Genomic DNA, 13,512 nt, shown 5'->3' with positions numbered 1-13,512 from the left:
ACTGAGGGAAAGGCAACAAAGACTGGGTGCCTAAACATACTTTCTAAGCCATATGTCACATGAGGCAAACAGTGCAGTTTTTACAATCTCCCAGTGTGCTATCACATGTACATAGAATCATAGAATCATAGAATCATAGAATCATAGAGTTGGAAGAGACCACAAGGGCCATCCAGTCCAACCCCCTGCCAAGCAGGAAACACCATCAAAGCATTCCTGACAGATGGCTGTCAAGCCTCTGCTTAAAGACCTCCAAAGAAGGAGACTCCACCACACTCCTTGGCAGCAAATTCCACTGCCGAACAGCTCTTACTGTCAGGAAGTTCTTCCTAATGTTTAGGTGGAATTTTCTTTCTTGTAGTTTGAATCCGTTGCTCCGTGTCCGCTTCTCTGGAGCAGCAGAAAACAACCTTTCTCCCTCCTCTATATGACATCCTTTTATATATTTGAACATGGTTATCATATCACCCCTTAACCTTCTCTTCTCCAGGCTAAACATACCCAGCTCTCTAAGCCGTTCCTCATAAGGCATCGTTTCCAGGCCTTTGACCATTTTGGTTGCCCTCTTCTGGACACGTTCCAGCTTATCAGTATCCTTCTTGAACTGTGGTGCCCAGAACTGGACACAGTACTCCAGGTGAGGTCTGACCAGAGCAGAATACAGTGGTACTATTACTTCCCTTGATCTAGATGCTATACTCCTATTGATGCAGCCCAGAATTGCATTGGCTTTTTTAGCTGCTGCATCACACTGCTGACTCATGTCAAGTTTGTGGTCTACCAAGACTCCTAGATCCTTTTCACATGTACTGCTCTCAAGCCAGGTGTCTCCCATCCTGTATTTGTGCCTTTCATTTTTTTTGCCCAAGTGTAGTACTTTACATTTCTCCTTGTTAAAATTCATCTTGTTTGCTTTGGCCCAGTTGTCTAATCTGTTAAGGTCATTCTGAAGTGTGATCCTGTCCTCTGGGGTGTTAGCCACCCCTCCCAATTTGGTGTCATCTGCAAACTTGCTCAGGATGCCCTCAAGCCCATCATCCAAGTCATTGATAAAGATGTTGAACAAGACTGGGCCCAAGACAGAACCCTGTGGCACCCCACTAGTCACTACTCTCCAGGATGAGGAGGAGCCATTGATGAGCACCCTTTGGGTTCGGTCAGTAAGCCAGTTACAAATCCACTGAATGGTAGCATTGTCTAGCCCACATTTTACCAGCTTCTTTACAAGAATATCATGGGGCACCTTGTCAAAGGCCTTGCTGAAATCAAGATAGGCTACATCCACAGCGTTCCCTTCATCTACCAGGCTTGTAATTCTGTCAAAAAATGAGATCAGATTAGTCTGACATGACTTATTTTTCAGGAACCCATGCTGACTTTTAGTGATCACAGAGTTTCTTTCTAGGTGCTCACAGACTGTTTGCTTAATGATCTGCTCTAGAATCTTTCCTGGTATTGATGTCAGGCTGACTGGGCGATAATTGTTTGGGTCCTCTCTTTTCCCCTTTTTGAAAATAGGGACAACATTTGCCCTCCTCCAGTCTGCTGGAACTTCGCCTGTTCTCCAGGAATTTTCAAAGATTATTGCCAGTGGTTCTGAAATCACCTCTGCCAGTTCTTTTAATACTCTTGGATGTAGTTCATCTGGCCCTGGAGACTTGAATACATCTAAACTAGCCAAGTATTCTTGTACTACCTCCTTACTTATTCTGGGCTGTGTTTCCCCTGCTGAATCATCTGCTCCATATTCTTCAGGTCGGGCGTTGTTTTCTTTCTTGGAGAAGACTGAGGCAAAGAAGGCATTGAGGAGTTCTGCCCTTTCTCTGTCCCCTGTTTGCATTTCACCATCTTCTCCTCTGAGTGACCCCACTGTTTCCTTGTTTTTCCTTTTGCTACGGACATACCCATAAAAGCCCTTTTTGTTGCTTTTAACCTCTCTGGCGAGCCTGAGTTCATTCTGTGCTTTAGCTTTTCTGACTTTGTCTCTACACGTGCTGGCTATATGTTTGAATTCCTCTCTGGAGATTTCCCCCCTTTTCCATTTTTTGTACATATCCCTTTTAAATCTTAACTCAGTCAAAAGTTCTTTAGATAGCCAGCCTGGCTTCTTTAGGCACCTTCCATGTTTCCGTCTCATTGGTATTGCCTGAAGTTGTGCTTTTAATATCTCCCTTTTAACAAACTCCCAACCATCATGAACTCCCTTCCCTTTTAGTATTACTGTCCATGGGATTTCACCCAGCGTTTCCCTAAGTTTTCTGAAGTCGGCTTTCTTAAAGTCTAGAATTTGGACCTTAGAATGCTTGGTTGCTCCTTTCCGCTGGATAATAAACTCCAGAAGAGCATGGTCACTCCCACCTAATGATCCTGCCACTTCTACCCCACTAACCAAGTCATCACTATTGGTTAGGACCAGATCTAAAATGGCTGATCCTCTTGTTGCTTCTCCCACTTTCTGGACAATGAAGTTGTCTGCAAGGCCAGTGAGGAATCTGTTCGACCTTATGCTCTTGGCTGAGTTTGACATCCAACAAATATCAGGATAGTTGAAATCCCCCATTACTACTATCTCACTTCCTTTGGAATGCTTGGCCATCTGTTCCAGGAAGGCATCATCTGTGTCCTCAGTTTGGCTTGGGGATCTATAGTAAACTCCCACAATGAGATCACTGTTGTTTTTCTCTCCCTTAATTTTGACCCAGATACTCTCAATTTGGCTTTGAAGTTTTAAATCCTGGATCTCTTCACAGGTATACATATCCCTAACATATAAAGCTACTCCTCCTCCTTTCCTGTTTGGTCTATTTCTCTTAAATAGATTGTATATCTTCGGGTTGTGAATGCAGCAAACCTGGGAGTAGGTTTGCCACTCACGCATGTGCAGAAGCGCTCTGCGGCGACGTGTGTGTGTGTGCAGAAGCAGTCTTCTGGTTGCGAAATCTTTGGGATATGGATGGGCCTCCAGAGCGCATCCCGTTTGTAACCAGAGGTACCACTTTATTTCTAGAAACATGGCCCATGGAAACACGAAAAAAATGGCTATGCTTCTTAATGTACAGGAATCATATTAAGTTCTACCCTATTTTTTAAAAAAATGACAAGAGAAGGGATGGACTTACTTTAATTTAATTTAGATAAGTAAGTTCTATTCTAGGGATTGTATTACTAAATTTTATAATTTTTCTCATTTTTTTTTAAAAAAGGAAAAGATAACCCTGATGAATACAGCTCCCAATTAATTTGTGTAAAATGCAATAGGTAATTTGGTTAACCAGCGAATCTAATGAGCTGACAAGATAAAGACTGCACACTGAATCTATAAATGCTTCCCATTGTCGGAAATGCAAGTTAATGAAGAATTCCAGAGTATCTGCCTACCATCATTGTTGCTAAGAACAAGAGAGAGTCATGGGAACACTTGACCTCATTCCACTATCACATTTCTTAGGAAGGAAATATGAGCTGTCCATATTTCAGCGTGAAATATTTCTTTGTGCAGTTTTCCCTAGGTTTCTATTGCCTTCTCCTATACCTAAAAAAAGATATATTTTTTAAAAAACAAGAAGCCCACTTTATGATATTATGCTAATTTCAGCATTAGACCAACTTCTGGATGAGTCATTTCGCAATCTTTTCAGAATTGAAATCTTGAGCATCCTTGAATCCCTTCTCTTTCTTTAAGATAATCAAGAATGATTATACTCACCACTGTTTCTCTCAGAAGATTAGAGTTCCAATGTGCTTGACGGTGATATTTATTTGAAGGTACATGGGTTGCCAGGAGGAGGTGGAGGAGGTGATGTCATCCTCCTTTCCTCTGCTATCTCAGGGTTTCTCTTGGGAGAACATACCAGTCCCATGATGCTGTGCAAAACAAATGCTGTCCATTTCCCTACCAGAGCCTGCTGGGTCAATCCAGAAAGTGAAGGACACAAAGGGAGCTGAGGAGCAGATAGATTCAACCTAGCCAGCCCAGTTCTGCCCCAGTTGCTCCTCAATATATGTGAAAAGCAAGGCGACCAGGAGAAATTGCATCAGAGTATTTCCACCCATTTCTTGTATGCTAAGATTGTCTCATTCATCCATTTCTACCAGTGAAATGTACACAATGTGTAAAGGAAAAGAAGCGGCAATGTTTCATGGACAACAGAAATCCAAAACATGCACAGTGATATAATATCAGCATGTTACATTCCCCAATTCAGGGATTTAATTGTCTTCAGATATGCAAACAAAGATCTCGTTGCAAAATCTCTTGAGAATCCTTGCTCTAGAGAAGTTTGTGCTTTTCCCATGTTGGTGCAATTTGAATTAATTCATGTCTGCTGAAGGATGCCCGGTGAGGCACAATATTTTACACCAATAATTTATTTAGCCCTTTTGTTTTTCTATGGATTCTGAACTATAGCAAAGAAAACAGCAGGAGATAAAAGAAAGATGAAAAAAGGCTCAAAAAATGACTTCTATTATCCAGAGATTATAGTGCATACCTAAATTCGGTATAACATCACAACTATTTCAATTGCACTCCCACCCTATTTGTTTGCATCACAGGCAAATTCTTTCTGATAATGAACTTCTACTTCTACTTTCTGATCACGAACTTCTATTTTGAGCTTCCATAAGTGTTCAGCTGAAGAAGCTTAGGTCCCCCTTCATATGAAGTGTGCTCTTCCATCATGTGCATTAGGGTTTACGTGTGTGTGTGTGTGTGTGTGTTTCTCCAAAAATATTCAAAAACATTTACAGTCATACCTCGACAACCAAACGCTTCGACTTCCGAAGGTTTCAACTTCTGAAGTCGACAACCTCTGGAAGTCGGAAATGCAAGTTAATGAAGAATTCCAGAGTATCTGCCTACCATCATTGTTGCTAAGAACAAGAGAGAGTCATGGGAACACTTGACCTCATTCCACTATCACATTTCTTAGGAAGGAAATATGAGCTGTCCATATTTCAGCGTGAAATATTTCTTTGTGCAGTTTTCCCTAGGTTTCTATTGCCTTCTCCTATACCTAAAAAAAGATATATTTTTTAAAAAACAAGAAGCCCACTTTATGATATTATGCTAATTTCAGCATTAGACCAACTTCTGGATGAGTCATTTCGCAATCTTTTCAGAATTGAAATCTTGAGCATCCTTGAATCCCTTCTCTTTCTTTAAGATAATCAAGAATGATTATACTCACCACTGTTTCTCTCAGAAGATTAGAGTTCCAATGTGCTTGACGGTGATATTTATTTGAAGGTACATGGGTTGCCAGGAGGAGGTGGAGGAGGTGATGTCATCCTCCTTTCCTCTGCTATCTCAGGGTTTCTCTTGGGAGAACATACCAGTCCCATGATGCTGTGCAAAACAAATGCTGTCCATTTCCCTACCAGAGCCTGCTGGGTCAATCCAGAAAGTGAAGGACACAAAGGGAGCTGAGGAGCAGATAGATTCAACCTAGCCAGCCCAGTTCTGCCCCAGTTGCTCCTCAATATATGTGAAAAGCAAGGCGACCAGGAGAAATTGCATCAGAGTATTTCCACCCATTTCTTGTATGCTAAGATTGTCTCATTCATCCATTTCTACCAGTGAAATGTACACAATGTGTAAAGGAAAAGAAGCGGCAATGTTTCATGGACAACAGAAATCCAAAACATGCACAGTGATATAATATCAGCATGTTACATTCCCCAATTCAGGGATTTAATTGTCTTCAGATATGCAAACAAAGATCTCGTTGCAAAATCTCTTGAGAATCCTTGCTCTAGAGAAGTTTGTGCTTTTCCCATGTTGGTGCAATTTGAATTAATTCATGTCTGCTGAAGGATGCCCGGTGAGGCACAATATTTTACACCAATAATTTATTTAGCCCTTTTGTTTTTCTATGGATTCTGAACTATAGCAAAGAAAACAGCAGGAGATAAAAGAAAGATGAAAAAAGGCTCAAAAAATGACTTCTATTATCCAGAGATTATAGTGCATACCTAAATTCGGTATAACATCACAACTATTTCAATTGCACTCCCACCCTATTTGTTTGCATCACAGGCAAATTCTTTCTGATAATGAACTTCTACTTCTACTTTCTGATCACGAACTTCTATTTTGAGCTTCCATAAGTGTTCAGCTGAAGAAGCTTAGGTCCCCCTTCATATGAAGTGTGCTCTTCCATCATGTGCATTAGGGTTTACGTGTGTGTGTGTGTGTGTGTGTTTCTCCAAAAATATTCAAAAACATTTACAGTCATACCTCGACAACCAAACGCTTCGACTTCCGAAGGTTTCAACTTCTGAAGTCGACAACCTCTGGAAGTCTATTCTTCGCGCGCGCCCAGCGCACGTGGTCGGCGCATGCGCAGAAGCATGAAATCATGCTTTGTGCATGCACCGAAGCAGCGCTTCGACATCCAAAAACCTCGACTTACAAAGACGGCCGTGGAACCTGAAGCGTCTGTAACCCGAGGTATGACTGTAAGTGACTATTGATAAATTTGTGTGTTCTGACATCTTAGGAAATCACTGACATTGGCTAACATTTAAAGCTCTTTACATCATTTACAATACATATCACAAAACATACAGCAGCTCAATGTTGTCCATACTTGCCCGCAGTGGATCTCCACGGATTTAGACAGAAGTATTTGTTCAACTTACTTGTACATTACAGAGACTGAACTTGGGACATTTTCCATGCAATGTATGTGCTTTACCAGAGCTGAACAAAGCTATTATTAGCCATTGAGTCCCCCTAAGCCCAGTGACAGTGCTGAATGAGGAAACAACCCAAATTACATTCCCCCATTTTCTCCCGATAAATACCATCAACTAGGGTGACCAAGACTGTTTCAGTACCATGACCAAACCTGAACCACACTCAAATGGATACAATTCAAGTAGATTAAAGCAGCGTTTCTCAACCGCTGTTCCGCGGCGACGAGAAGGACGATTTGCATTGTCACGTGCCTGGCAGCCGCCAATACTCAGCGCTGGCCCGCCGGAAAGCAATATTTCTCCTCCTCTTTCCCAAAGCTCAGTGCAAACGAGCCTGGCGGCCGCCAATACACAGCACTAACCCGCCGGAAAGCAATATTTGGCAAGTGTTTCTTACAGTCATAATTATAATATAGGGCGGCACAGAGTTAAATTTTTTAACTTTAACTTTTTTAATGGTGGTGTGCCTCGTGATTTTTTTCACGGAACAAGTGTGCCGTGGCCCAAAAAAGGTTGAGAAACACTGGATTAAAGCACTTTGTTGCCCAGGTGCCCAACTGTGTATGTACATATAAATAAATACAGTGGTACCTTGGTTTAAGAACAGTTTAGTTTATGAACAACTTGGATTAAGAACGCTGCAAACCCGGAAGTAGGTGTTTGGGTTTGTGAACTTTGCCTTGGAAGCAGAACATGTTCTGCTTCCTTTTGAGTGTGTTCCATTTGTAAATTGAGTCCTCCGCAACTATTGGAAAGCACGCCTTGGTTTAAGAACACTTTGGTTCAAGAACGGACTTCCGGAGCGGATTAAGTTTTTAAACCAAGGTACCACTGTACAACTTATATACTACACCTTCAAACACCCCCATTCCTGTCTCCAAGGTTAATCCAGTAACAGTCAGTTCTGCTAGGAACTCAAAATGAACCAATCTTCAGGCTTCAATTTCATCCCAATTATCTAGCAATAAACGAAAACCGTTCAGCCCAGACTCAGATCCAGTGCCAAGGGCCTTCTGGCAGTTCCCTCATTGCGAGAAGTGAGGTTGCAGGGAACCAGACAGAGGGCCTTCTCGGTAGCAGCACCCACTCTGTGGAATGCCCTTCCATCAGATGTCAAGGAAAAAAGCAGTTATCCTAATTTTAAAAGACATCTGAAGGCAGCCCTGTTTAGGGAAGCTTTTAATATTTAATGCTGTATTGTTTTAATATTCAGTTGGAAGCCGCCCAGAGTGGCTGGGGAGACTCAGCCAGATGGGTGAGGTATAAATAAATTATTATTATTATTATTATTATTATTATTATTATTATTATTATTATATTAATTCAGTAGTTTACTTTAGAGCCAACAGGTTTTAATTGCAGAAAACAGTGTTCAGATAAATTTTATTTCTTTCAATTTATGAGACCATCATAAAGAAGGCAACATATCCATTTTTGTGTATGTACATATAAATAAATACAACTTGCATAGATACAAAAAAATACATAAAGAAACTTTAAATAGAAGTCTTTTTAGGATGGACACAGCATTTTATTTTATTTTTAAAGAACTAAGATTGCACCACTCACAGTTATATACATAATTCATTTAATGTGATGGTAAAATAGCATGTTTGCAAAACAATGATGGAGGAAGGGGCACATTTTATGTGAGAAATTGAGGAAAGCGGACTGAATCTAATTGTTGTTCAGAAAGAAGTGCACTTGTGGAAATATTTACTTTACCAGTATTGCCCTCTAACACTACCCACCCAAAAGAAACCCAACTGAGTAGTTTGGGAGTTGGAATGGGTGAAACTGTCAATTTCATTTTCTCTCAGTTTCACATTTTTGCAATTGTAAATTCAGTTCTCCATATTTCCATGTTGGTTTGCGCGCGCGCGCACGCACACACACACACACACACACACACACATTTGTGAAGTCAGATTCCCAGTGCAAATTTCTAATACATATGTTGCATGGGATTTTGTGTAATATACATACAGTATTCTGCTAAATCCCAATTCCCCAATGTAATTGATTTCTGCATCCTAGTTTAACTAATATATGCAGTGCTCTTTTTTTTCTGGGGGTATGCAGTGGTATGCATACCCCTATACATTTTGTGAATCTAAGTTTGGCCTCATCGAGGAGCAGTATTTCAATATGAGTAGGAAAGTGAGAGGACCCCTAAACATTTGGGGGGTGGGAAGCATTTATTATATACATTTTATGCACATTTTAACAAAATGTAAGCTTTGAAATAGGACATAGGTCAGGATTAAGGGACATCACACAAAAGTGGGCAAGCAAACAAGACTGGAGACCTTAAACCTTTTTCAATATTTACAACACTGCCTCTTGGGTGTCCTTGTTTCTGAAGCTATAGATAATGGGATTCAGTAATGGTGGCAAAACATTATGCAATACAGCAGAGAGCAAATCCATTGTTGTAGAAGAATGTGCTTTAGGTCGCATGTATGAAAACATAGCTCTGCTCATAAAGAAAGAAAAGACAGTCAGGTGGGGGGTGCAGGTAGATAAAGCTTTATATCTGCCTTGAAAAGAATTGTTTCCCAGGACAGCAGATAAGATGTAGTCACAGGAAGCAAAGGTGAACACTCCACAAATGAACCTAAACAGGAATCCTGCACCAAGAATTTTAGGTGAACCCATCACAATTTGCACCTAAAACTCAAGCCAACATTAAACAACAAAAGAGAACGTGTGTGTGTGTGTGTGTGTGTGTGTGTGTGTGTGTGTGTTTGGTTGTTATACAGACCAAAAACAACAATTAATACTACTAATAATCAACACATTGAGTATTCTGAGTCTCATTGAACTGAACTGAAATATCTCTTTTAAAAAAGGAATACCAAAAAAATGCAACATGCACCCCTACATGCATGAGCTAGTCAGTATGGTGCTAGAATAACACGCCTGTAAAACAGTGAGGGGGGAGGGGCCACAGTTATGCGAGAAACTGAGAACAGAGAATCAGATGCTAATGTGGTTCAGAGACCTCATTACTTGTGCAAAGACTTATTCTACCCTTCCTCCAACCTAACACCTCCACTCAAAAAGAAACCCAATTTAGCAGGTTGGAAGCAGCAAGGTTGTGTCAATTTCATTTTCTTTCACTTTCTGAGCATTAGATCGAGTTTCTCACATTTACATATTGGCATACTTTTTATCTTTTTAAAGTCCTAATGAAAAACCATCAGTTGTTTTGTGTGAAACTTTCCTAATATGCAAATTTGTTGAATACCTATCTTTTTGCAATGCACTGTTATGCAATATAATGCATTTTTTTTGCAATTTTCACTGGCATTTGCATTGTTATGCAATGCACAGTAATTGTGATGAGACACAATGTAAGCAGTCATGCTAGGAGACTTCTAATTCTTTTTGGTATTTTCAACACAGCCTCTTGGATATCTCTGTTCCTAAAGCTATAAATAACGGGATTCAGTAATGGTGGGAAAACAGTATACAATACAGCAGAGAGCAAATCCATTGTTGTAGAAGAAAATGCTTTAGGACTCATATATGAAAACAAATCTGTGCTAATAAATAAAGAAAAGACAGTCAGGTGGGGGATGCAGGTAGAGAAAGCTTTATATCTGCCTTGAACAGAAGGGATTCTCAGCACAGCAGAGAAGATGTAGCCATAGGAAACAAAGATGAACCCTCCACAAAATGAAGCTACTGTAATCCCTATGGCAAAAATCAAAATTTGATTAACCTTTGTGTCAGTACAAGAAATCTTTAGCAGCTGAGGGATATCACAGAAATACTGCCCAATAATATTGGACCCACAGAAATGAAGCCTGAAAGTGATAATGGTATGTAATGACGAATGAATTAGGTTGCTTATCCAGGAAGCAGCTGCCATTTGGATGCAGGCATCCCAGGTCATGATTAGCTCATACTGCAGAGGATGGCAGATTGCAACATAGCGATCATAAGCCATGATTGTGAGCAAGGCAAGCTCAGAACCTCCAAAAGTGAAAACTAAGAAAACCTGTGCGACACAGCCAGCAAAAGAAATCCTTTTGTCATCTGACAAAGAAGCAGCTATGGATTTGGGGATTGTGGTTGAGATGTAGCAGATGTCTGATAATGATAGGTTGACCAGAAAGAAGTACATAGGAGTGTGCAGTTTGTGGTTCAGGGCAACAGCAACGGTGATGAGGAAATTCCCCACTAAGGCTATGAAATAAATGGAGAGAAATATCACAAAGTACAAAAATTGTTCTTCTGGGTCACTGGAAAACCCCATCAGAATAAATTCTGTCACAGTAGACTGGTTGGTCATCTTAATTCTTTGAAATATTTCTTTAAAAAAAGTTCTAGAAGAGTAGCTCTCTTATTGTGTTTTAGCAACGGCAGCAGAGCAGTTGTGGCACCTAAAATTAGAAAGGAGTTAATGAAAGTCTGTTGGTTGAGGGTAATATGCAGGCAATTGTATGTTGGGTTTGCCCCCTATCTCAATATGATGTAATGGGTGATGCCAGACATTCAGCTGACACCATTGATTCTCCCCAGTAGTCATAGAATTTTAGAGTTGGCAGAAAGCATGTGGAGCATCTCAGCAAAGACCCATCTTGGTTTCATGTTGAATCAAGAATGAGAAAGTAGAATCAACTCCTAACTGTAGCTTATAAGAGCAACCAATGAAAGATCATGTTGCTTTGATGAGAGCTCAGGGTTTAAACCCAATCTCCAGAATTTTGAAACACCACATTATTATCTATTTTCATCATAGAATATTCATGTCTGCATTAATGTTACTGCTGTATTAAACATTTTGAGGTCTTGGCAGAACTGAAATATGAGCATATTTCAAGCTCTAGTCTGCACCGAGGATGAACAAATGGGATTCCACTCACCTCTATTTTTGTCTGGAAGAAGAAGAGCCAAAATTCTGGAGTGCGGTCTTTAGTAGAAGATACAGATTTTATGACAAGGAGGAATCAATTGAGCCTCCCTGCTGTCTGTGGTGTTTCAGAGAGTCACTCCTTGGAGAATTTCACCATAATGATTTGCAGGCCCTGATTTACACAACAAGGAGTGCAATTGTCTTTATAATAATAAAATATTATATATATTGTGGTGGTTAGAATGTTGAACTTGATTAACTTATGTATCACTGCAAAAAATATTTTGTAACTGGGGAAGGTCACAAAAATATTGTCCTATGACTTTGATCCCGCAAAAAATTAGCATGAAACTAAAACTGGATTGCATATCCAGGACACAGTTACCATTAGAATCCAGACACTCCGTTTAATTAATTTTCCGTCGGGGGGGGGGCATCCATAGCTTCTTCACTACTGCCTAAAATATGTCATACTTTTGTATATTTACACTGTGGAATGTTAGCAGCACTGTTTGATACTGAGGGATAGTTATCCTATTACTAGAGCAATGCTACAAAACGTGGCAATCATGCTCTAGATTGATTCAGTGATGTGCCATCATTAGGAAAGTCCAGGAAGAAAAGGATGATAAGTGTGTTAGTATTGTAAAGTCTCATTCTCACATTGCATAATGTTGCGGGTTGCCTTTAATTACTTAATTAAAGTATGAGTATGAGAAAGCCACTTCCTCCCTGAAGAGGAGGTGGGGTTGTGGGCATGGCACGACCCAGCAGGAAATGATATTTGGCTGTTAGATATAATAAAGGGTATTAGGGATTGGTTGCAGGTGTGAGGGTATTGGTGGCGAGCCCTTTAGGCTCGAGTGGCGGTTAGGCATTGGAATATTAATGTTGAAGTCAGGAGGAGGGGAGGTAGAGCCATTACCTGCCCTGAAAATGGAGGGGTATTCTGTTAAAGGATTCCGGGGGCGTGGCCCTGCTTGAAGCCTAGGGAGGCTAGGGCCTAAGGCACACCCCTATCAGTGACCCCAGAGGGAGTTCCATGTCGATGTGCATCCCTGGGCTCCTTGGCTGTTGGTTAACCCTTCCCGACTACCAACACACGATGTGGGGTTGGATATAGCCAATTAGGGCCCAATGCCCAGGCCAACGCCGCTCAACATCCGTAACCAAGAAAGTTGTGGCCTTTTCTGCCCATTAACCTTAATTGATGTCTCATGTGTCCTTTATTTCCACCGGGGGGGGGCATTGCCACGCAATTATTTAAATGTCTCCTCCCTCCCTCTTCTCTGCTTCTCTGCTGAGGAAGATGGATGTGAGAGTCGTCTTGTTGTTTGTTATTTGCTTTATAAATAAAGCCTTTGATGTTATTTGCTTTATAAATAAAGCCTTGGACGTTACTATTGCAACCACAGTTGCTTCTGCTGCATTCTGCTGTAAAGGACTGAGTTCTCTATCTGTGAACGGGCGTTTAATGCTCACAAAGTGAGCCTCAACATAGCCTGCCCAGTTCTGTCCCAATTGCTATGACAGAAAAGCATGATTTCTCATAATAAATTTTATATTTAATCCTCATGGGGGAGTGGGGGATGAGGCCAGCTATGAGCTTGTGGGTGGTGAAAATACAACTGATACTATTTTTTCTGGACTCTTAATAAGTCAAGGTCCTTTCACTTATTCATTTCTACAACCAAAATTTACACAATGTTTCAAGTGAAAAGTCGAATTTGGATATAAAATTACAAACAAAATGTAGCCATTTGAATTTAATTTATTTTAGGTAGCGGATGCCCAGTGAGATACAATGAAATGCGGCGTATTTATTTGGTCCTTTTGTATTTATTTTGCTTGTACTTTGTTGCAAAGAAAGCAGCTGAATGTGAAAGAACTGATAAGGGATGCAAAATTGTATTCCATTGTCTGGTATGTGGGGGTGTTGCTTTTTTATA

At 40.5% G+C, this 13,512-nt stretch overlaps 1 protein-coding gene across 1 annotated transcript; it reads right to left on the bottom strand.

Moving 5' to 3' along the window:
• Positions 1-10,063: 10,063 nt before the first annotated feature.
• LOC118078907 (olfactory receptor 14A16-like) lies at positions 10,064-11,011 on the bottom strand. Its single transcript, XM_060281159.1, has one exon. The coding sequence runs from the start codon at positions 10,997-10,999 to the stop codon at positions 10,064-10,066; it is 936 nt and encodes a 311-aa protein (XP_060137142.1). The 5' UTR covers positions 11,000-11,011.
• Between the last annotated feature and the right edge of the window lie 2,501 nt (positions 11,012-13,512).

This window comes from Zootoca vivipara, chromosome 13 (assembly GCF_963506605.1).
Source record: "Zootoca vivipara chromosome 13, rZooViv1.1, whole genome shotgun sequence".
Lineage (NCBI taxonomy): Eukaryota > Metazoa > Chordata > Lepidosauria > Squamata > Lacertidae > Zootoca > Zootoca vivipara.
Note: the sequence above shows the minus strand (reverse complement) of the source record. Positions and strands in the feature narration are given on the sequence as shown.

What these genes read in the sequence shown, in the direction of transcription:
- LOC118078907 (XM_060281159.1), bottom strand. Translation starts at nt 10,999, where the DNA reads ATGACCAACCAGTCTACTGTGACAGAATTTATTCTGATGGGGTTTTCC.